Source organism: Cherax quadricarinatus, chromosome 5 (assembly GCF_038502225.1).
Source record: "Cherax quadricarinatus isolate ZL_2023a chromosome 5, ASM3850222v1, whole genome shotgun sequence".
In the NCBI taxonomy this organism is placed as follows: domain Eukaryota; kingdom Metazoa; phylum Arthropoda; class Malacostraca; order Decapoda; family Parastacidae; genus Cherax; species Cherax quadricarinatus.
This window is the reverse complement of record NC_091296.1, coordinates 70,780,144-70,806,416: the sequence shown is the minus strand read 5'-3', so window position 1 is coordinate 70,806,416 and position 26,273 is coordinate 70,780,144. Positions and strand designations below refer to the sequence as shown.

The 26,273-nt window shown below is 39.4% G+C and overlaps 1 protein-coding gene across 2 annotated transcripts in view; it reads right to left on the bottom strand.

Annotated features, from left to right (window-relative positions):
* LOC128684987 (longitudinals lacking protein, isoforms H/M/V-like) overlaps window positions 1-26,273 on the bottom strand; it is a 92,501-nt gene that overhangs the window by 14,112 nt on the left and 52,116 nt on the right. For both annotated transcript variants that reach the window (XM_070103957.1, XM_070103963.1), the window contains exon 4: window positions 4,565-4,810. In XM_070103957.1, coding sequence (XP_069960058.1) covers window positions 4,565-4,810 — 246 coding nt within the window. The remainder of the gene's footprint in view (window positions 1-4,564; window positions 4,811-26,273) is intronic.

Here is a 26,273-nt window from a genome sequence, read left to right as displayed (position 1 = left end):
CTCCCTCCAATCTGATATCCAATCTTTCATCACCTAATCTTTTTGTTATCCTCATTACCTTACTCTTTCCTGTATTCACTTTTAATTTTCTTCTTTTGCACACCCTACCAAATTCATCTACCAATCTCTGCAGCTTCTCTTCAGAATCTCCCAAGAGCACATTGTCATCAGCAAAGAGCAACTGTGACAACTCCCACTTTATGTGTGATTCTTTATCTTTTAACTCCACGCCTCTTGCCAAGACCCTCGCATTTACTTCTCTTACAACCCCATCTATAAATATATTAAACAACCACGGTGACATCACACATCCTGGGAATAAATGAACTCAGTTGAAGTGATGTTCTGGAGAAGGGTACAGCCAGAGTGAAATTGCTGCTTGCTGCCTGTCTTGTTGTATAGAAGTTAACTTTTTGCTGTCCTCAGAGTGGAGCCATGTGTGATACTTTGACAATGACGGCCTTGTACATGATAGTGAGGCATCCCACACCTCTCCTGTGTTGAAGGCTCTGCTGTAATGACAGATCTAACTTGGCTGGGTCCAGGTGAGAGATGAGTTGTCTTGTTCTGTTCTCTACTCTGTCAAGCAGTTGCAGATGAGAGGGGGAGCAGGCAACCCAGGAAAGTGGAGCATATTCAAAGTAAGCATACTTGTGCCTTGTACACAATCTTGCAACCTCTACTGTCGAGCACATGCGAGATATGTCGAAGTGCTGCAAGCTTCCTGGCCGCCTTGTAAGCAAGATTTACAACGTGGTTCTTCATGGTCAGTTTGGAGTCAGATTTCATCCCGAGGATATCAACTTTGTCCCCGGGTACCAACACTCTTCCATTCATACTTACTACTGCTCCAGCATTACCACCTTGGTGCCTAGAGACCATCATCAAATGGCAAATGTTACCTGCCATCAGTTTCCTAAGGCTGATATAGTTCTTAGCTGGTGATTCATGTAGCTTAGAGCAGCTGGCATTTCCTCTCTTGGATAAGTATGTCAGAGTACAGTCGTTTGCATATGTATTGGATTCTGGGATGAGATGAAGGTCATTAAAATAGAGATTCCAATGGCCCAAGCATGCTTCCCTGTGGAATACTTGCTCCAATAGGATGCCTTGCTGAGTCTGTCCCATTGAGAACTACACTGAGAGCTATCTTGAAGGTAATCACTGAGGAGACAGTGTAGAGCCTGCAATTCCCAGTGCTTGCAGTTTTGCCAAGAGGCCCTGGTGCCATACTCGGTCAATAGTATCAGCAATGTCCAGTGCTACCACACAGCTGACTTTGGATTCATCCAGTATCTGATGCCCCTTAGTGGAGAGGTTTAACAGATTAGCAGCAGAGTAACCTTTCCTGAAGCCATATTGACAATTACAAAGTAGCGAGTGGTAGTCAAAAAAAAAAGAAAAAAAAAAAGTCATCTGTTGCAAGATTATTTTCTCAAGGATCTTGCCAGTGATTGACAGGGATGACACTGGTTTGTAGCTGCTGATTTCTGCTCTGCTCTTCTTGTGAACTGAGACTACATTTGCGTCTTTCCACACAAAAGGCCATTTACACTGTACTAGGCTGTAAGATGTGAGTTAGAGGTGCTACTAGCTGGTCTGCACATCTACTCAGCAATCTTGGGCTCAGCTTGTCTGGGCTCCAATGTAAAGCAAGATGAATGCAATAAATCAACAGATATAACTCAAGAAGTTTAACATTCAAAGGCACTTCCACTCAACTGTAAAAGAATTACAGAAGCAAATTTTAAATGACACTCCATATCACTATAAACAAAATTAGAGCTCTATTAACTCCCCTTTCAATGGATGTCACTTAGAACTATGTCACTGAGACCAGGGTCCGTCATACAATTCTGTCATGAGCTCAGCTCACTCAAATAAGCTGTGAGCAGTAAAATTTTGCATCGATATCAGAGAGCAGGTCTGTTCAGTGTGTGCCTTGTGAAAAAAAAAAATCGTGCCCCCACACAGTGCACAGTGGAAAAAACAAAACTGTAATCATGTGTATGGTTTCAAAAAAGTGACTGAGGTACTTTCTTCAATAGTTTTTATGGCTTTATTGACTGTTTCTTGGTTCCTTTGATAAAATGGAAGACATATTACTCAAACAGAAATGAGTTTGTTTGGTTTATGGTCAGAAGCAGGTTGAAATTGAGCTCAAGGTAGCAGAAATATTCAATTTTTGCCAATATTCCTGAGAATGGGTAAAGGCCCCCTACACCCAGTCTATTTTATGTGCTTCTAATAGGTCCGATTCAATTATTGAGGCACCATAAACCGTGACCAATGATTTCTGGTTTATTTTATCTGAGAAACAAAGTAAATCTTTTGGTTTTGTGTGATTAAGACTTCAAAATGAAAGGCCTGGGGACATGACTAATGAACAGAGGAAATGTTGTTTAATGCCAGGAATTACATAATTTATTTTGAACCCTATTTTTAACCCTTTGACTGTCACAACCCCAAATCCTTTCGAAAAAAAAAATTATTTTTTCTTATGAAATGACAGAGAATCTTTTCCCGATGGTAATGACATCAAAAGTGCGAAATTTGACGGACAACTTATGAAATTATGCTCTCATGAAGTTAGCGATCTCGGCGATGTTTACGCATCGGCAATATCACCAACTTTGAGACCTATTTTCAGCCAATTCCACTGTTCCAGTCAACCAAACTCATAGCTATTTCTTTAGAACTCCATTTGTTCTATCGAATAAGTACAAGAAACTGCTAATTTACCAATTTCAACTACCCAACAAAGTGGTCAGAAATTGGCAATTTGGTCAATTTCACGCAAATTAAAACAATGCCAATTTCAAAATAGGGTCTAGGATAAACACTGCAAACATTCCTGGCACTAAAATAACATTTTCTCTGTTCATCAGTCATGTCTCCAGGCCCCTCTTATATTACTCTTGCTCCTTGAATTTTTATTCACACAAAAAATAGATTTACTGTTATGCAGACTACTGGAATTATTGTAATAATTGTATAAATAATGTCAACCCATTCATGACTGCATATTAGAATGGCTATTTGGACACTTATTGGACAATGAGGTCATATGTTTATTCTTGAACATCGGCAAAAATCGAACATTTCCACTACGTTGAGCTCAATTTCAAGGTCCTTGTCATCGTCAAACCAATCAAAATCATCTCTATTTCTGTAATATATCTTCCATTCTATCAAATGAGACCAAGAAAACGAGAATACACCAATAAATCCTATACAAAAATAGACCCCAAATTCGGCATTTTAATCCAAAAACAGTTTTTTTTTTTCTCATTATGCACTACGTGTTGCAGGATTTTTTTTTTATACTGCGCACACTGACCACACAGACCCATTCTCTCACATGTAGACCTACCAGCTTTCTCCCACTTGATTTGAAGCCGCTAGAATTTTGGAGTATAAATACGTATGTCAAAAACACTGGCTCCTAAGACATATACGTATATACGACCAAAACAGTCAAAGGGTTAAACTGAAATTGTAAATCTGGCCAAATTACACACTTCTGTGCACTTTATATATTAGTTGAAATAGTTGAATGGGTAGTTTCTTGTCCTCAGTCAAAAGACCAGGGGGCATACCAGTGAAATTAAGAATTTGGCGAAAAGGAACAATGGAATTGGCTAGAAATAGAACTTAAGAGGGAAAAATCACAAAAGCATAAATTGTGCTGAAACTGCTAACTTCGTGCCTGCATAATTCTAGTTTTCCATCAAATTTTGTACTTTTGGTGTCATTACCTTCAGAAAAAGATTCTCTACCATTTCAGAAGAATTTTTCTTTTAAAGTGGATAGTGACAGCAATATTAATTTCAGGGTCTGAACAGTGAAAGGGCTAATCATGTCCCAAGGCCTCTCCTATATTACACTTCCCTTCTATTTTGAAGTCATAATCACACAAAAAACAGGAGATTGATACATAGGATACTATGATTTTTGGCATCCTAATAATTGAATCAGAACTATTAAAACCCCATAAAACAGACAGAGAATGGGGGCCTTATCTGTTTTCAGGAAAATCAGCAAAAATGGAATATTTCTGCTATTTTGAGTCTAACTTCAAGCTATTTCAGTAATATTATATCATCCTTTCTATTAAATGAAACCAAGAAACTGCCAATGAAACCATAAGAACTTTAAAGTAAAGATGGAGTATTTACTATAAATTAAACACATGTTGAGAATTTGGCCTTTTTCCCTCATCCACCACATGATGCAGGATTTTTTATACTGTGTACACTCACTACACAGACCCATTCTCTTATATCTAGGCCAAAATTTACCACTCGCAGCTTATCTGAGCTAAGCTGAGCTAAGCTGAGCTGAGTTCATCATGTAGCACTATACGAGGGACCCCAGGACTCAATGACGTAGTTCTACGTGATGGCCACTGAAAGGTTAAATGTATTTTATCACTTTCAATAATATAATTACACTTGTCTAGGCCCCCAAAACTTCCTCAACCCTACTCATGCCTAAACTGCTTTATATCATCAAGTATATAGCACTGTATGTACATCTATAAACTAAGAACTCAAGTACTTACCCCCTGTAAACCAGAGGAGCCTGGAATGGCTTGAGCAACTAGATCTTCCATAGACTGAGGTTGGGAGGTAAGCATCTGAGGATCAAATCCTTGAGGCCCACTACTACCGCCTCCAGGATCCTTATGAGAATCACCTTCCGTAAGTGGATCAAAGGAAAATTGGGATTCTATAATATCTTTTGTTTCTGTCACCTCCTCATCAACTTCTTGAGGCTCTTCTTTAACACCAGGTTCATCTAATATTACCTGAAAGTAAAAAAAAAAATAAATTAAAAAGTTAGTGATTTCTATCACAAAATTATTCTCTTGACCTGCAACACAATAAAACTTATTATGAATTTACAATACGTACATGTTCGAGATACGGTAGACTCCCATTAGTATTTTGTCAGTGCAACCTCAAACATACAACCCATGAAACTACCTACCTGTAGTCAATTCCAGAGGTTATTGTCCTATGGTTAACTTGATCAATCAAGCCACTAGCAAATGCAGCATACTGGAGGCAATACAACCCAGATGATCAGGGACTGACTTTAGAAACTTATTAAGTTACCCCCTTTAGGAGAACCAGGAGTCTGGGGTTATGTATTTACTACATCCACGCTTTCCATAAGGGGTATCTGCACCATCTGTCGAGCCTCTTGCACTTATAGGAAGTACTTTTGGTGTACAGTTTAAGTCCCCAGAAACACAAATTTAAAATTTCCCATGCACATCAAGCATGATACATGTCTTCCTATGAGCATTCATTTTAAGTGTTACCTTCAGAACATTTCAGCAACAACAAAAGAAAAAAACTCCATTTACTCCCATAACATACCTATAGAATGTGTTTCGCCTAACTATATTTACCAAGCATTTTCAGGGATATTCTATATCATCTCTCTTTATCATGCTTTCTTGAATATGAATATTAACAGTAACAGACAACAGGTACAACTGCAATGCTTCAATCAGTTCCCAGTTCAAGGTAAGTTGGTCATCTATCATACAATAAAAAAAAAAAGCACTGCTAATAGCAGCATATGTTTCTTACTCTAAGAGATGGATGTGAGTGTGGGGAGGTGCCTGAGGAATTGGGTAGAATGAAAAGGGAATAAAGCAACTGGAAATGATAGGATCATGAGAGAAATGTTAAAAGCAGGTGAGGATATAGTTTTGGAGTGGCTGGTACTTAGAACATAAGAACATAAGAAAAAAGGAACACTGCAGCAGGCCTACTGGCCCATGCGGGGCAGTCCATGTCATCCCCCGGATTAGACCAATGGCCCACCCATTCAGGTCACCTCCACTTAAGGAGAACGGCTTCTGACCCAGTAGCACCAGCTAGTCAGGTCCAACTCACACCCACCCACACCCACTCGTGTATTTATTTATCTATTTTTAAAACTACACAAAGTCTTACCTTTAATGACGGTACTCGGGAGTTTATTCCACTCAACAACAACTCTATTACCAAGCCAGTGCTTTCCTATATCCTTCCTGAATCTGAATTTTTCCAGTTTAAAACCACTGCTGCGAGACCGATCTAAGCTAGATACACCTACCATCCGACTTACAACCTGCTCGACTTACGACCACTCGACTTACGACCATATTTTTTACGCCAAGTTTCTGGGAAATAAACAACTATTTGTGTTGTACACAGTGTTTATCCTAAACCTTACAGTATAAAATACAGTACTAACAACATAAAAAGTAAAGTAAAACATGAAATACCAAAATAAAACAATAAAATAAAGTCATTACAAAAATGTTTTGTTGATATTCAGTAGTAAAGTTCGACTTACGACCGTTTCGACTTACGACCGGTTTCTCGGAACCGAACTCAGTCGTAAGTCGGATGGTAGGTGAATTTTTAACAGGCTATTTACATCCCCTTTATTCATTACTGTTTTACAATTATACACCTCAATCATTTTTTTTTTTAGTAAGTCGGCCGTCTCCCACCGAGGCAGGGTGACCCAAAAAGAAAATACTTTCATCATCCTTCAACACTTTCACCTCACTAACACATAATCACTGTTTTTGCACAGGTGCTCAGAATACAACAGTTTAGAAGCATATATGTATAAAGACACACAACATATCCCTCCAAACTGCCAATATCCTGAACCCCTCCTTTAAAGTGCAGGCATTGTACTTCCCATTTCCAGGACTCGAGTACGGCTATATAAAAATAACCGGTTTCCCTGAATCCCTTCACAAATATTACCCTGCTCACACTCCAACAGCTCATCAGGTCCCAAATACCATTTGTCTCCATTCACTCCTATCTAACACGCTCACACATGCTTGTTGGCAGTCCAAGCCCCTCGCCCACAAAACCCCCTTTACCCCCTCCCTCCAACCTTTTCGAGGACAACCCCTACTCCGCCTTCCTTTCCCTACAGATTTATACGCTCTCTATGTCATTCTACTTTGATCCATTCTCTCTAAATGACCAAACCACCTCAACAACCCCTCCTCAGCTCTCTGATTAATACAGTGGACCCTCGACTAACGCTATTAATCCGTTCCTGAGAGCTCATCGTTAGTCAAAATTATCGTTAGTCCAAGTTAATTTTCCCCATAAGAAATAATGGAAATCAAATTAATCCGTGTAGGACACCCCAAAGTATGAAAAAAAATTGTTTTTTACCACATGAAATATTAATTTTAATACACACAAACTGAAGAAGACATGCACAGTTACATGACACTTACCTTTATTGAAGATCTGGTGATGATTGATGGGATGGAAGGAGGGGAGAGTGTTGATGGTCTTAGTGTTTAGAAGGGGAATCCCCTTCCATTAGGACTTGAGGTGGCAAGTCCTTTTCCGGGGTTACTTCCCTTCCCTTTAAATCTCTCAAACCAACCTTTGCTGGCCTTAAATTCACTCACATCACCACTAGTTGCTGGCATTTTTTTAATTAAATCGTCATGCAACTTCCTACCCTTTTCACATATGATCGCTTGAGAGATGCTATCTCCTGCTATCTGTTTTTCGTTTATCCACACCAATAACAGTCTCTCAACATCTTCGAGTACTTGCGATCTCTGTTTCGAAAACATAGTTGCACCTTTGGCAAGAACAGCTTCCTTGATTGCCGTTTTCTTGGCCACAATAGTAGCGATGGTTGATTGGGGTTTTGTGTACAACCTGGCCAGCTCAGAGACACGCACTCCACTTTCATACTTAGCAATGATCTCTTTCTTCATATCCATAGTAATTCTCACCCTTTTTGCTGTAGGGTTGGCACTAGAAGCTTTCTTGGGGCCCATGGTGACTTATTTTGCAAGTGCAATCACTAAAAAGGCTGTGATAATATGAAATGTTCCGATTGTATGCTTGGAAGCGACCGCGGTGGCTGGCTGGCTTGTAAACACTGGCCAGAAGTGGACGTGTCTCAGACGGAACAAATAGTGTTGGTCGAGTTTTTTAGCGCTAGTCGAGGCAAAAATTTTGCGTTAAAATGTATCGTTACTCGGATTTATCGTTAATCGATGCCATCGTTGGTCTAGGGTCCACTGTACTTTTATTAACTCCACACCCTCTCCTAATTTCCACACACTGAACTTTCTGCATAATATTTACACCACACATTGCCCTTAGACAAGGCATCTCCACTGCCTCCAACTGTCTCCTCACTGCAGCATTTACAACCCAAGCTTCACACCCATATAAGAGTGTTGGTACTACTATACTTTCATACATTCCCTTCTTTGCCTCCATAAATAAAGTTTTTTATCTTCACACATACCTCAATGCACCACTCACCTTTTTTCCTTCAATTCTATGATTAATCTCATCCTTCATAAATCCATCCGCTGATACGTCAACTCCCAAATATCTGAAAACACTCACTTCTTCCATACTCCTCCTCTCCAATATGACATCCAATTTTTCTTTATCTAAATCATTATAGAGAAATAAGCCTATTGAGTATACCAGGTAAAGTGTATGGCAGGGTTATTACTTAAAGAATTTGTGGTATGACTGAAAGCAGGATCACAGATGAACAAAGAGGCTTTAGAATGGGTAGGGGATGTATAGACCAAGTGTTTACATTGAAGCAAATAAGTGAATAATATTTAGAAAAAGGTAGGGAAGTTTTCAATGCTTTTAGGGTGGATAGGAGAGCAATGTGGCAGACGTTGCAAGTGTATGGAATAGATAGTAAGTTACTAAATGCTGTAAGAGTTTTTATGAGAACAGTGAGGCTCAGGTTAGGGTGTGTAGGAGTGGGAGAGATTACTCACCTGTAAAAGAAGGCCTTAGACAAGGATGTGTAATATCACCAAGGTTGTTAAACACATTTATAGATGGGGTTGTAAAAAAAAAATGCTATGGTGTTGGGAAGAGAGGGTGAAATTAATATGCAGAATCAAATACAAAATGGAAGTTGACACAGTTACTTTTTACTGATGATACTGTGCTTTTGGGAAATTCTAGAGTTGTTGCAAAGGTTGGTGGACAAGTTTGGGTGTGTCAAGGAAGTTGAAAGTGAACACAGATAAGAGTAAGGTGATGAGGGTATCAAACGAGTTAGGTAAGGAAAAACTGAATATCAGATTGGATGGAGGGTGTATGGAAGAAGTGAATGTGTTCAGAGATTTGGGAGTGGACGTGTCGGCGGGGTATACGAAGGAAGAGGTAAACCAGAATTAATGAAGGGAAAAGGTGGGTGATGTACTGAGGTATCTTTGGAGGCAAAGAACATAATCCATGGAGGCAAAAAAGGAAATTTATGAGAGTACAGTGGTACCAGCACTCTTATATGGGTGTGAAGCATGGGTTGTGAAAGTTGCAGCAAAAAGGATGCTGGAGGCAGTGGAGATGTGTATAAGGGTAATGTGTGGAGTAAGTAGTAGTGTGGAAATTAGAAAAAGGTGTGCAAGTTACTAAAAGTATTATTCAGAGGACTGAGGAGGAGTTATTGAGGTGGTCATTTAGAGAGGATGGAGCAGAATAGGATGACTTGGAAGGTGTATGAATCTGTAGTGGAGGGAAGGCAGGGTTGGGGTCGTACTAAGAAAGGATGGAAAGAGGGAGTAAAGGTGGTTTTGTGTGCAAGGGGCTTGGACATCCAGCAGACGTGTGAGCATGTTTCGAGTGAAGGCAAATTGTTTTTGGGACCTGATGAGCTGTTGGAGTGTGTGTAGGGTAATATTTTGCGAAGGGAATAAGGGATACCAGTTAGCTGGACTTGAGTCCTGGAGGTGGGAAGTACAGTGCATACACTCCAAATGCAGACTGGGATATTTGCTGTTTGGAGGGACATCTAAACATCATATCTTCACCTCTGACAAGACAGTGGTATTTCTTTTCTGGGTCACCCTGCCTCAGTGGGAGACAGCTAGCAAATAAAAAAATATATATCTGGGGTAGAGGGAAAACCAGGAGTTATCCCTGGTAGGTTTGGATAGAGGGAATCAATGAGGCTCTAGTATTCATATACTAGAGGCTTCAGCATCACACAAGCTTCTTTGAGTGCATTAGATTGGAACTAATGAAAGCAAATGGTTTTTACAACTGGGAGTGTAACATAACTTATATGAAAGTACTTGGGAAACCAGTTAGCATAGATGAGTTATAAAGATGGGAAGTACAGTGCATGAACTCTGAAGGAGGAAAGAGGATGTTAGAGTCTAGTGGGTTATCAGAGCCATGATACTAGCACACTTCTACCAAGATAGCAACAGAATGAATGATAGTGAATGCATTTCCTTTTTTTTTTTTTTGTCACCTGACCTGGTGGGAAATGGTTGGTGTCTTCAAGTCTCTATAATCTGTAATAGTAATTAAAGATTCGCTATTTATAAAACACAACGGCCGTTCCCCACCGAGTTAATTTGACGTATAAAAAGAAACACATTCACCATTACTACTCAACAGCTGCCTTGCCAGAAGTGTATGGATATTAGTTTAAATTCTTGTTTATTATTTTTATTTTATTTCTCATTTTATTATTTTAGTTTAAATTACCCTTTAATCTGCAACATGCCACTCATCCTTCCTCAAATATGCACTGTATATTCTGCCCTGCCTCCAGAACTCAAATCTGAATAACTGGTTTCCCTGAATCCCTTTATAAATAGTACCATGCAAATAGAGCATTAACCCCTTGACTGATTCGGTCATGTATATATGTCTTACGAGCCACCGTGTTTGACGTATCTATACGCATAAATTCTAGCGACTTCAAATAAAGCGGGAGAGGGCTGGTAGGCCTACATTAGAGAGAATGGGTCTGAGTGGTGGGTGTGCACCCTGTGAAAAAAATCTGGGACTCAGTGGTGCATTGTGGGAACGCCATCTTGGTAGTCCATTTTCATCATGCCTCGTGGTAAGAAGTATCTCACTCCTCGTTGGATTGGAGGTCTTTTGTTCACAAGTGTTAGCTCTAAAAGCGATGGAAGTGTCAGTGTAAGTGAATTCCATGGTTTTCAAGCGGGTGTGACCGAAAACAGTGCCCAGGATAATGTAATTTGTGATGAAAACCCAGATGACCCACGACCTTCCACCTCAGGTGTTGGGCCGACTCATTCACGTTCACCTGTACCAGGACGAAAGAGGAAACAATTTGCCCGTGTACAAGACTCGGATGTGAGCAATGATAGTGATAGTGATTTCAAAGCTTTTGAAAGCAGTTCTAGTTGCGACAGTGAGGGTGAATATTCCCCAGTGAAGCGGCAGTATATACGACGTAGCATGCGGTCTGGTAGTGTGTCATATGCTGTTCCAAGGGTGAGGAGTAAATCTCAAGAGCACATCCCGTGGCCCTACACCACAAACTGATAGTGAAGATGATGATATTGTTACGATGGGTATGAATGATCTGAGTGAGGCAGCAGGTGGTGGTGGAGATAATGATGGTGGCATGAGTCATGTGGCACCAGCAGCGGGCCACGCTACTACGGACGCTGCTGACTCTGCACAACCATAACCAGCCTCACCCAACCCCACACTCCCACAACATCCACAACCTGCATAACCACAACCACGTTTCGATATCCAGAACCCACCAGCTGACCGCATCTGGGATTGGCAGCAAGGTGACGAGTTTGTTCCCAGTCCCCATGACTTTGATGAAACACATGTACACTTAGGAACAATGCCACTGAACTGGAATGCTTTCAGTTGTTCTTCAATGAACCCCTGATGGACATTGTCAGGGAAAGCAATACATACTTTGAGTACACCATAGCAAACACAATTCTTTCACCAAGATCATGCCTACACCAGTGGAAGGACACAACTGTGACAGAGATGTATCTGTTCTTTGCCACAATAATGCTTATGCCACATGTGTATAAGCACAGTGTCAACACATACTGGTCGACAGACCGCCTGATTTCAACCCCAGCATTCGGTGACATTATACCAGTGAATAGATTTGTGCTACTGTTACGTATGCTACACTTTTCAGACAAAACAAGGCCTGACAGAAGCGACAGGCTATATAAGATCAGAAATGTGCTTATGTACCTGAAACAAGAGTGCTGTATGTAATTTTATCCCTTCAGGAAGCTTGTTATTGAGGAGTCTTTGATTGTGTTCAAAGGAAGACTCTCATTCAAGCAGTACATACCAAGCAAGAGGAAACGCTTTGGTATAAAGTTATTTGTACTGTGTGATTGTAAAAGTGGTCTGGTTTTGGGTACAATTGTGTACACTGGCAGTAAAACATTGCAATATACCAGGAAGTTACTGGGTATCTCTGGTGATGTGGTTAGAACAATGATGGAACCATATCTTGGTAAGGGGCATATTTTATATACTGACAACTGATACACAAGCCCTTTACTCAGTGATTTCTTGTGAATGAACATGACAGATGTGTGGCACACTGCGTGGAAATCGTAAGCACATGCCTAGGTTCGATGCTGGCACTCGTAGAGGTGATGTTCAGGTGTATGCTGCCAATGACATCATGGCATTTCGGTGGCATGACAAACGTGATGTCACACTGTTGACATCAGTTCACCGACACGAAATGGTAGACAGTGGCAAGCACAATAGAGAGACCAATGAACCCATTGTAAAACCTGCAGCTGTGATAGATTACAACCTCAATAGCGCTTAGTGGACAAATGTGACATGCAGAGTGGGTTTGCTGATTGTGTTCGCAAAACACGTCCAATACACATCAATACACGTCCAATACACATCAACTGGCGAGTCTAATATTCTTTCACAAGTGCGCCGATATCATTTATACCATTTTTACAATGATGCAGTAGTATACATAACAGAAAACCTATTTTCTGTGAGAAAAAAAATTCAAAATGGAAAGCAAAAGTAATGTAAGAGGGGCCTAGAGAAGTGACAAATGAACAGATAAAAATGTTATTTTAGTGCTATGAATGTCTGTCTTGTTTATTCTGGACCCTGTTTCGAAATTGGCATCTTTTGAAGTTTGTGTGAAATTGCCTAAATTGTCAATTTCTGACCACTTTATTGGGTAGTTGAAATAGGTAAATGGGCAGATTCTTGTATTCAATCGATAGAACAAATGGAGTTCTAGGGAAATAGCTATGATTTTAGTCAACTGCAACATTGGAATTAGCTGAAAAAAGGGCTCAAAGTGGGCGAAATCGCCCACTTTGAGTAAGTTTTCCATCAAATTTCATACTTTTGGTGTCATTATGATCGACAAAAGATTCTCGATCATTTCGTAAGATTTTTTTTTTTTTTTTTTTTCAAAAATTTTTCGACCCTGAGAATGAGTTTGGGAGAGGGCCTCTCGACCCTCAAAGGGTTAACATGAAGAGGAATGGTCCTTTCAAATATTCTTTGAGGGTCTGAAAGGGTCTTTATACCTTCACATTTAACTTGAATAAAGACTGCTAACTTTCCATTTGCCTAATTCTGTAAAATTTCTATCAAATTTCCGTTTTTAGTCATTACCTTGAGAAAAAGATTTTACTGTTTAAGAATTTTTTTTAACCCTTCGAGGGTCCAGACCCTCAATCTGAAAATACCCCACAGGGTCCAAGAATTCTCAAAAAAAAAAAAAAAATTATTATTATTTATGAAATTGTAGAGAATCTTTTTTCTGAGAGTAATAAAACAAAGTACAAAATCTGATCAAAAATTGACGAAATTACGCTCTTGCGAATTTACCTGTCAGTGATATTTACGCACTGGCGCTTTTGCCCACTTTGAGTCCTATTTTCAGCCAATTACATTGTTCCAGTCGACCAAATTCTTAGCTATTTTGCTAGTATGTGCTCCATTTTATCTACTGAGCACAAGAAATCGCCCAATCAACTATTTCAACTACCCAATAAAGTTATCGGAAACTGGTAATTTGGCCAATTTCAAAGTTTAAAATATTCCAATTTCAAAATAGGGTCCAGAATAAACAATGCAGGCATTCCTGGCACTAAAATAACATTTCCCCTGTTTATTAGTTACGTTTCCAGGCTTTAAAGCTAAATTCCATTTTGATTTTCTATTCACAAAAATTTTTTATTCATTCAAAAAATTAGAAGATTTGCTGTTATGCAATATTGTAATAATTGTATAAATAACATCAGTGCATTCATGAATGCATATTAGACCCACCAGCTGACGTGTACTGGAAGCATGGTGTGATTTGTTTCTTGAACATCAGCAAAAATCGAACATTTCCGCTACTTTGAGCTCAATTTCAAGCTACATATTTTCAGTACGAAAACCAATCAAAATCATCTCTCTTTCTGTAATATATCTTCCATTGTATCAACGAGACCAAAAAACCATGAATACAACCATAAAAAACATACAGATACACACTGCAGAGTTGTTGTTTTAATCCAAAAATATGGGCGCCATTATTTTTCTAATTATGCACTGAGTGCTGTAGTACACCTACCATCTGACTTACGACCGAGTTCGGTTCCGAGAAACCGGTCATAAGTCGAAATGGTCGTAAGTCGAACTTTACTACTGAATATCAACAAAACATTTCTGTAATGACTTTATTTTGTTTTATTTTGGTATTTCATGTTTTACTTTACTTTTTATGTTGTTAGTACTGTATTTTATACTGTAAGGTTTAGGATAAACACTGTGTACAACACAAATAGTTGTTTGTTTCCCAGAAATTTAACATAAAAAACACGGTTGTAAGTCGAGTGGTCGTAAGTCGGATGGTAGGTGTATTTGTTTTATATGGAACACACTTACCACCTAGATGCTTTCTCTCATATCTAGGCCCAAATTTACTGCTCACAGCTCATCTGAGTGAGCTGAGCTCATGACGTAGTACTATGGCTTGGACCTTGGCTTCAAAGACATAGAATTACAGGACGGACCCTTCAAGGGTTAAGGTAGACACTGGGAGCATTATAAATTTTGAGGGTCTGGACAGCGAAAGTTAAAAGCAATTAAAAAAAATTATATTCTGGAATCAATAAATTGTAAAATCTAAATATCACTGGCACATTTAGCCACTTTTGCAGACAAGTGATCATTTTTTTGCCAACTTCAATACATGCCATAAAAAAGCACAAGTTTTTATCAGATTCCACTCATATTACTTATTCCATTCTTATTTCATTCTATAAGTTTTTTTTTTTTTTTTTAATCTTTCCACATACAGGAAGTTTTATTTGCAGGTATTGCAGGTATACCAGGTATACCTTTGAGGGTTCATACCATAGTTCTAAGCCTTGTCCACAGGGTCAAAGAATTAAAAAAACAAAATGCTATTTTTTCATGAAATGGTAGAGATTCTTTCTCTGAAGGTAAAAAAAACAAAAAGTACTAAATTTGATGGAAAATTGACGAAATTACACTCGCAAATTTTAATGCATCAGCGATATTTACGCATTGACAATTTTGCCCACTTGGCCTCCTATTTTAAGCCAATTATATTATTCAAATTGAACAAATTCTTTTCTACATACTTCGCTAGAATCACTTCTATTTTATCGACTGAGCCCAAGAAACTATCCAATCAACTATATCAACTACCCAATAGTTATAAGAAGTTGGTAATTTGGCCAACTTCACACAAAGTTCAAAATATTCCATTTTCAAAATTGAGTCCAGAATAAATAATGTGGGCATTCCTGGCACTAAAATAACATTTTCTCTGTTTATTAGTTACATTTCCAGGCTTTACAGATGAATTCCATTTTGAATTTTTATTCACACCAAAAAAATACAAGATTTACTGTTATTCAATATTGTAATAATTGTATAATTAATATCAGCACATTCATGAAAGTATATTACACCCACCATTTGAAGTGTATTGGATGCGTGATGTCATTTGTTTACTCTTGAACATCAGCAATTGAACATTTCAACTACTTTGAGCTCAGTTTCAAGATATTTACACTACTAAAACCAATCAAAATCATCTCTATTTCTGTAATATATCTTCTTTTCTATCAAATAAGACCAAGAAACTGTGAATACAACAGCAAAAACCACACAAAAATACACTGCAGTTGCAGTTTTAATCCAAAAACAGTTGCAGTTTTTTCTCACTATGCACTGCGTGCTGTAGGATTTGTTATATATGGTGCACACTTACCACATAGATGCATTCTCTCATGTCCAGGCCCATATTTACAGCTCACAGCTTACCGAGTGACCTGAGCTCATGACGTAGTACTACGGCTTGGACCCTGGCTTCAAAACCCAGAGAACTATGGGACGGATGCTCAAAAGGGTTAAGGGTTAACTCTTTCAGGGTAGGTCCCATTACACAGCCTCTCCTCACTAAGCAACATACAGTGGTCCCTCGTTTTTCGTAGTTAATCCGTTCCTGGAGTTGCTACTATTAACGAAATCTACAATTTGCGAATCAATTTTCCCCATAAGAAATAATGTAAATACAATTAATCCGTTCCTGACACCCAGAAGTATTAAAACAAAAAAATTTTTTTACATGAAATATACATGTAGTACATAAACAATACAATGGGAAATGATGAATGAAACATTAACAGCATAACACTTTGATGAACATCAAAATGGTATATAATACCGACAGGTTGGTAGGTAAGACGCATAGGCAACAGTTAGGCAACTTTATTCCGAAACGTAGAATTTGAGGACTACGACTTCAAGGGTGGTGGACTAATTACGTCGTCTTCACATCTCTACTGTTCCTGCCTACTTTCTGTATCTGACTGATGAAGCCTACTGTGTAGGCGAAACGTTTCGGAATAAAGTTGCCTAACTGTTACCTATGTGTCTTACCTACCAGCATAACACTTATCTTTGTTGGAGATTCTTCTTAGTGTATGGGAGACTGGAGGAGGAGAGAGATTGGATTGTTTATAGTTTGAAAGGGGAATCCCCTTCCATCAACACCTCAGGTACCATTTGCTTTCCTGGGGTTGCTTCTCTTCTCTGTTTCTTAATGCCACTAGGACCACCTTGAGAGTCACTGGAGTCCTGTCTCGCAAAATAACTGTGGAGAGAGCTCTGTTTCTGGCGTCTCTTTAACACTTCCCTAAAATGGCCCAAGACTTTGTCACTGTACATGTTGCCAACATGGCTTGCAACAACCTTGTCAGGGTGATCTTTCTCCATAAAGCTTTCCATCTTACCCCACATAGCAAAAATCTCTTTAATTTCTGAAGAAGGCACCTTCTTCCATCTCTCTTCCTCCTCCTCTGCAGCAAGATTCTGAGCTGCGATGTGTTGCTCTTCCTGCTGAAGCTCTTGCAGCTCCTCAGTGGAGAGCTCTTCGTTGTGGTCTTCCACCAATTCTTCCACATCCTCCAAACTCACATCCAACCCCATGAAACTCCCCAGTGCCACAATTGATTTAACAACAGACATAGGCTCATCAGGGTCAGTCCCAAACCCTTCAAAATCCCTCTTGTCAACACAATCTGTACACAATTTTCTCCAAGCAGAGTTCAAAGTCCTGGTAGTCACTCCCTCCCAAGCCATACCTATAATGGAGGATGCTGAAGTGTTCTCTCCAAAACTCCGTTAAGGTCAAGTGAGTGTCTGTGCTCACAGTCAAGCACCTGTGAAACATTGCTTTGGTGTAGAGTTTTTTAAAATTTGCAATGACCTGCTGGTCCATGGGCTGGAGGAGAGGAGTGGTATTCGGGGGCAAGAACTTTACTGTGATGAACTCAAACTCCTCGAAAATTAAGTCATCCAAGTTTGGAGGATGAGCAGGTGCATTGTCCATTACTAGCAGGCACTTGAGATCCAATTTCTTTTCCAGGAGGTAATTCTTCACACTAGGGCCAAACACTTCACTGAACCACTCAACGAAAATTTCCCTCGTGACCCATGCCTTACTATTAGATTTCCAAAACACACATAATTTACTCTTCATAACATTGTTTTTCCTGAACACTCTGGGATTTTCAGAATGGTACACTAGTAATGGCTTCACTTTGAAATCCCCACTAGCATTAGCACAGAACATGAGCGTCAGCCTGTCTTTCATAGGCTTGTGTCCTGGCATTGCCTTTTCCTCCTGTGTAATGAAGGTCCTCTTTGGTATTTTCTTCCAAAAGAGGCCTGTTTTGTCACAATTGAACACTTGTTCAGGTTTCAGTCCTTCAGCCTCTATGTACTCCTTGAATTCATGCACATATTTTTCAGCCGCCTTGTGGTCCGAACTGGCAGCCTCACCATGTCTTACCACACTGTGTATGCCAGTACAGTTCTTAATCTCTCAAACCAACCTTTGCTGGCCTTAAATTCACTCACATCACCACTATTTTCAGGCAATTTCTTTACCAGATCATTGTGCAACTGCCTAGCCTTTTTGTCAGCATAGTTACCCCCTTTTCAACAACAGCATCCTTGATTTCCTTTTTCTTGGCCACTATGGAACATATGGTTGTGTAGGGATTCTTATACATCCTGGCCAGTTCGGCCGCACTTGTGCCACTTTCATATTGTTCAATGATGTTTTTCTTAAATTCAATCGTATTTCTCACCTTCTTTACCACAGGCTTGGCACTAGGAGCTTTCTTTGGAGCCATGGTAGCTTATTTAGTACTTGCAAGCACTAAAATGAGTGGAATATTCTGAAATATTTCATAGGAGCACGTGAGGGGACCTTCGCTCACTGGTAAACAATGCCAGACTGGCTGCCGCCCCGGCTTACACCGTGCGTACGCGTCCCGGACGAACTACTACTCGCGAGACAACCTATGAAAAGCGAGCTCATGTTTATACGAAAATATTCCTATGATTTCCGAAATTTATGATTCCCGAGAACTACGAAAAGCGAGGGACCACTGTACTTGTTTACCGACGATTCGGACTTATGATGGGCTCTCTCACCAGTATGCATACCTAAATACAGTAGGGCCCCACTTTTCAGCGTTTCACTAATACGGCGATCTCAAATTATGACCAAAACTTTCTATACGGCAAGTGGTCTTTCAAATATGGTGAGCGCCACCCAGTTTGTTTACATTCTCCATAAGCACATCTCTCAATTATGTAATAACTATAATCACTCTTGGGCACATTAAATGTCTAATATTACGTCAATATTCAAATTCAAACTTTATTCTCTATAAGTATTACAATGCTGAGTTTACAGAATTTGGTTATTGTGTGGTTTACATGTAGTAAAATAATAATTACAGAGTGTACCACTAGAATGCATAGCATGGCTAGGCATTTCAGGCAGACTTATATTAAATCTTAGGTTTAAAATGTTACAGAATTATGAGGTAAGTTGGTATTATGGCTAAGTGACTAAATACTAGTTGTGAGTTTAGCAATGTGAATGCTTTTGTTTTGGCACTATACATAGTTTCAGTATTGGAGTATCACAGGCCAACTTTTGACTAGTTAAGATTCATTATTTTGAGATTGAGATTGATATTTCTGTTTATGGTCAAATGGGTGAGTGAGTGTAAGTGTGAACCACCAGGTGGTATTTGTATTATTAGTTGACAAGGTGTATCAGGGAGATAAGATGTTTTCTAATGGTAGTTTTGAAGGTGATGAATGTGTCTGCAGTTTTGGAATTTTCAGGTAGGGTGTTCCAGATTTTAGGGCCTTTGACATACATTGAATTTTTGTAAAGGTTTAGTCGGACACGGGGAATGTCATAGAGATGTTTGTGTCTGGTGTTGTGCCTGTGGGTTCTGTCACAACTATCAAGAAAGCGTTTTATGTCAAGGTTAATATTGGAATTTAAGGTCCTGTAGATATAGATTGCACAGTAGTAAGTGTGGATGTACTGAACAGGGAGTAAGTTTAGATCTATGAAGAGTGGGGGGGGGGGTGTTGCCAGGGATGGGATTTAGTGATTATTCTTACTGTGGCTTTTTGTTGGGTTATTATTGGGTTTAGGTGTGTTGCTGCAGTTGAACCCCAAGCACAGATAGCATAGGTGAGGTATGGATATATAAGTGAATGGTATAGGGTGAGAAGGGCAGTTTGCGGCACGTAGTATCGTATCTTGGAGAGGATCCCAACCGTTTTGGATACTTTTTTGGTTATGTGTTGGATATGGGTGCTGAAGTTCAGGTTGTTGTCGAGGTATAGGCCTAGGAATTTGCCCTCATTATGCCTGGTAATTAGAGTGTTGTCGATCTTAATGTTAATTTGCACATCTCCTGCTCTGCTACCAAACATAATGTAGTAGGTTTTGTCAACGTTAAGCGTAAGTTTATTGGCTGTCATCCAAGTCTATATTTTGATCAGCTCCTCATTAACAATGGTGTTGAGGGTTGCAAGATTAGGGTGAGAGATGACATAAGTCATGTCGTCAGCAAAGAGAATGGGGTTCAGGTGTCGAGATACGTTTGGAAGATCATTGATGTATATGAGGAAGAGCAGGGGACCAAGGACACTTCCCTGCGGAACTCCAGTATCAAGTGGCTGTGTTGTTGATGCTGTGTCTTTAATGGTGATATACTGATACCTATTAGTAAGGTAAGATTTGAAATATGCAAGCGCATGGCCTCTTATACCATAATGGTCAAGTTTGTGGAGTAGGATGCCGTGGTCTACTGTGTCAAAAGCTTTTCTTAGGTCAATAAAAATTCCTAGTGGATATTCCTTATTTTCCAATGCTGTGTAAAGCAGATCTAGCATTTTTATAATTGCATCATTAGTGCTTTTATTTTTCCTGAATCCAAATTGGCAGGGGTTGAGTATGTTTTGTGACGTTATAAATTAATATAGTCTCCTGTGCACGAGTTTCTCAAAGATTTTGGATAGCAATGGTAAGTTTCATATTGGCCTATAGTTGTTTAAATTTGCAGGGTCACCACCTTTATGTATTGGTGTAACCCTTGCCGTCTTGAGTAGTTTCGGGAAGGTGCTAGCTTCTAGTGACTTGTTGAAAAGCAATGAGATAGTATGCGAGAGGACATGGGCCACTCTCTTGTACAATAATGGTGGGACATGAGACAGATTCCCTGAGTTATTTTTAAGTGACTTTATAATCTCGGTGACTTCCGTGGGCTCAGTTGGAGGAAGATAGAAGGAATTTGGGAAATTCCCATCTAGGTAGTCCCCGGCATGGGCATTGGTACGCGGGATTTTATTGGCGAGATTAGAACCTATGGTTGAGAAGAAGTCGTTTATCTTGTTAGCTGTGTCGGTGGGTTGCAGTGGTGTTTCATTAGGTTTAGTTAGGACAATATTCTTGTTTTTTTTTTTCAGTTTGTGGGTCCCTAGAATCTGAGAGAGTGTTTTCCAGGTCTTTTTTATATCTCCTCTTGTGTCAGTGAATCTACTGGAGTAGTATAGTTGTTTGGCTTTCTTTATTACTTAGGTGAGGACTGATGAATAGTGTTTAAGAATATCTTTGTGTATTAAGCCCTGTCTATATTGCTTTTCATATTGGTGTTTCTTATCAATGGATTTCAGAATGGTGCTGGTTAGCCATGGGCAACCAAGCCGTTTCTTTGTGATCTGTATCGTTTTTATAGGACAATGTTTGTTGTATAGTCTAAGTAATTTGTTAAGAAAAATGTCTGTCCAGTCATCAATACCATTGGCCTTGGAGAATTCTGTAGGCCAGTCAACAGTCTCTAGGTCAGCTGTGAACTTCCTTATTGAGGCCTCATCATGGAGTCTAAATGAGACTTTGTTGTATTCAAGTGGTAGTTTACTAATGTTTGTCAAGAGGAAGGTAGGGTAGTGGTCTGTAGTGCTATCTGCGATTATCCTTGATTTAAGGGGGGCTAGTATATTGGTCCATATGTGGTCTATTATGGTTGCACTTGTTTCAGTGAGTCTGGTTGGTTTAGTTATTGTTGGTATGAGAAGTGTGTTGTTACAGGCTGATCATCTAGTAGGCCAAGGTTGATGTTGAAGTCTCCAGCTAAGAGAAGGTGGTGCTTATTCATTTCTCTGTTTGTTATTAGTGCCTTTAATTTCTTACTGAAGTTTGGGATGTTAGTGTGGGGTATCCGGTAAATGGCACCAATTGTTATAGGTTTTTTACAGTAAAATTAGCAAAAATGTATTCTCCATATTCATCACTAAAGCAATTGGTGCTGATACAAGATAATTGGTTATAGACATTTTCATTAATCCATCTATGATATTTTCTTCAAAATTATATAAGAAACACATTTCATAGCACAAACATGTTGTTTATATGCTATGAAGGTGTGGTTGCTGGGTGGAGGGAAAACATTATATAATACTAATAATAATCACTCTTGGGCACATTAAATGTCTTATTTTACGTTAATATAGGCATTTTCATTAATCCATCTATTATATTTTCTTCAAAATTATATAAGAAACATGTTACATAACATATAAACATTTTGTTTATATACTAAGGTGTGGTAGCCGGGCAGAGAGAAAACATTACATCACTCCCCTTAATACATATACATAACGCTTTTGTTTACAATTCTCGGCATGAATTATTCATTGTTTCTCCATTTCTTTATGATGACATCTAAAGGTAGTTGATAGAAACGATTAAACTCAGTGAACATGGTATGTCGATGGTAATAATATGTCTCTGGGCCACATTAAATATCGTGTAGCCATGTAGGTAGGTGTAGGTATGTAGCCCAGGTGGACTACATACCTACATTATCATTATAACTGATAATTATACGTATGCATACCTGTACCTAAGTAAGCTTACACACTGTGCTGGCATGCAGGCACACATTAAAATCACTACGAGTGTCTTATTAGTCTTCAAGACGCCATATTAATAATGATAATAATAACACAATAATAATCACTCTAAGGAGCATTAAATATCGTATAAAATGTTAATAAAGACATTTTGCTTAAACCATCTAAATATACCCCACAGCAGAATAATTTAACATAAAGATGAGATGTGGTAGCCATGTGACTTGTAGGACTTTTGGTAACCAAGAGACTTGTAGGACTTGTGGTAGCCAGGCAACTTGTAGGACTTGTGGTAGCCAGGCAACTTGTAGGACTTGTGGTAGTCAGGCAACTTGTAGGACTTGTGGTAGCCAGGCAACTTGTGGTAGCCAGGCAACTTGTGGTAACCAGTCAACTTCTAGGGCTTGTGGTAGCCAGGCAACATGTAGTCCAACATTAGAGAAAATGTGTCACTATAATATTACTGGAGGTAACTAGAAAATCATTCCTTTCGTATGCCTTCACTCAGGGTGTCGTTTCTTGTAAAAATGGTGTTACATGAGAATGGGAGTGTTTCTCTTTATTTATTCTACAGTATCAACGTGGAGACATGTACACAACGTAAAGTGATGAAAACCAGACGCGTTCATCTTGTTTGTTTACATTATGTGTGGATGGGGTAGGGAGGGCTGTCCTTCCTGGCTACCCATACTTCCCAACCAGACTTCATACAAATAAAACTCGCCTCTCACCCTACATTAAGACTACAAATATTTTAAGGTAATTAATTAATGAGGGATTTGGGATATTGGCAGTTTGGAGGGATATGTTGTATATCTTTATACGTATATGCTTCTAAACTGATATATTCTGAGCACCTTTGCAAAAACAGAGATTAGGTGTGAGTGAGGTGAAAGTGTTGAATGATGAGGAAAGTATTTTCTTTTTGGGGATTTTCTTTCTTTTTGGGTCACCCTGCCTTCGTGGGAGACAGCCGACTTGTTAAACAAAAAAATTAATGAGTGTACTATTTTTTGTTTTTTACAAGTCGGCCGTCTCCCAACAAGGCAGGGTGACCCAAAAAGTAAAGAAAATCCCCAAAAAGAAAATACTTTCATCATCATTCAACACTTTCACCTCACTTACACCTAATCACTGTTTTTGCAAAGGTGCTCAGAATACAACAGTTTAGAAGCATATACGTATAAAGATATACAACATATCCCTCCAAAGTGCTAATATCCCGAACCCCTCCTTTACAGTGCAGGCATTGTACATCCCATTTCCAGGACTCAAGTCCGACTATATAAAAATAACCGGTTTCCCTGAATCCCTTCACTAAATATTACCCTGCTCACACTCCAACAGATTGTCAGGTCCCATATACCATTCGTCTCCATTCACTCCTATCGAACACGCTCACACATGCTTGTTGGCAGTCCAAGCCCCTCGCCCACAAAACCTCCCTTACCCCTTCCTTCCAACCTTTTCAAGGACGACCCCTACCCCGCCTTCCTTCCCCTACAGATTTATATGCTCTCCATGTCATTCTACTTTGATCCATTCTTTCTAAATGACCAAACCACCTCAACAACCCCTCTTCAGCCCCCGGACTAATACAGTGGACCCCCAGTTTACGATCAGCTCCCAATGCGACCAATTATGTAAGTGTATTTATGTAAGTGCATTTGTATGTATATGTTCGGGGGTCTGAAATGGACTAATCTAATTCACAATATTCCTTATGGGAACAAATTTGGTCAGTACTGGCACCTGAACATACTTCTGGAATGAAATAATATCGTAAACCGGGGGTCCACTGTACTTTTATCAACTCCACACCTTCTCCTAATTTCCACACTCCGAATTTTCTGCAAAATATTTACACCACACATTGCCCTTAGACAGGACATCTCCACTACATCCAACTGTCTCCTCGCTGCTGCATTCACAACCCAAGCTTCACACCCATATAAGAGTGTTGGTACTACTATACTTTCATACATTCCCTTCTTTGCCTCCATGGATAACGTTTTTTGTCTCCACATATACCTCAACCCACCACTCAATCTTTTTTCCCTCATCAATTCTATGATTAACCTCATCCTTCATAAATCCATCTGCTGACACATCAACTCCCAAGTATTTGAAAACATTCAATTCTTCCATACTCCTCCTCCCCAATTTGATATCCAATTCTCCTTTATCTAAATCATTTGATACCCTTATCGTCTTACTCTTTTCTATCTTCACTTTCAACTTTCTACCTTTACACACACTCCCAAACTCATCCACTAACCTTTATAATTATACGTATTGTAAATAAATAACAAAAAGGCACAATACCGTGACTGGAACGATACACAAATAACCCGCACATGAAAGAGAGAAGCTTACGACGACGTTTCGGTCCGACTTGGACCATTGACTTTGTGCGACTTTGTCAATGGTCCAAGTCGGACCGAAACGTCGTCGTAAGCTTCTCTCTTTTATGTGCGGGTTATTTGTGTACGTAGTTCTATATGCATTTAAACCATACCATGGGTGGGGTTTGAACCCGCAACGGACTGGAGTTTTGAGACTCTCTTACCGCAGGTTCATACCCCACCCATGGTATGGTTTGTTTGCAATCGCGTCATTACGATTTCGTGAGTCTTACATGCATTTTATTGCTCTAGGGAACTTAATGGCATAGGCGGTATAAGTGGCCAGGCAGGATGTCATACCTCCCACATGACATTCTACAAAAAAAATAGTGAACCCCCGCCTTACGAACGCATTGCGTTACGTTACGTTAAATCCGCCATACGAAGAATTTTAACGCAAAAATTTTGCCTCGCCTTACGTGATTCATCCGGGACATGTCCCACGTGTGGCCTCAGCACCAGTGTTTACAAGCCAGCCAGTGCGGTCGCATCTACGCATACATTCAGTACATTTCACATTATCCCAGTGTTTTTAGTGCTTGTAACTGCAAAATAAGTCACCATGGACCCCAAGAAAGCTTCTAGTTCCATCCCTGTGGTAAAAAGAGTGAGAATTAGTATGGAATTGAAAAAAGAGATTAAGGAAACGTGTGCAAAAGTGGGTTGAACTGCAAACCTTTATGGATGAAAATCACCCTGACACAGCTACTGCAAGCCGTGTTGGCAACCTATACAATGACAATGTTTTGGCCCATTTTTGGAAAGTCTTAAAGGAACGGGAGATACAGAGCACTATGGACAGATTTGTTGTGCGACAGAGGTCCAGTGACTCTCAAGCTGATCCTTGTGGCATTAAAAGAAGGGAAGTAACCCCGGAAAAGGACGTGCTACCTCAAGTCCTAATGGAAGGGGATTCCCCTTCTAAACAATAACAACTTCCACACACTCCCCTCCTCCCATCCCATCAATCATCACCAGATCTTCAATAAAGGTAAGTGTCATGTATTCTATTCTTAGTAGCGTAGTAATTGTGCATGTCTTCTTCAGTTTGTGAGTATTAAAATTAATATTTCATGTGGTAAAATTTTTTTTTTTTTTCATACTTTGGGGTGTCTTGCACGGATTAATTTGATTTTCATTATTTCTTATGGGGAAAATTAATTTGCCTTACGATAATTTCGGCTTACGATGAGCTCTCAGGAACGGATTAATATTGTAAGGCGGGGGTCCACTGTACTTTTCAGCATTAAGACTATAA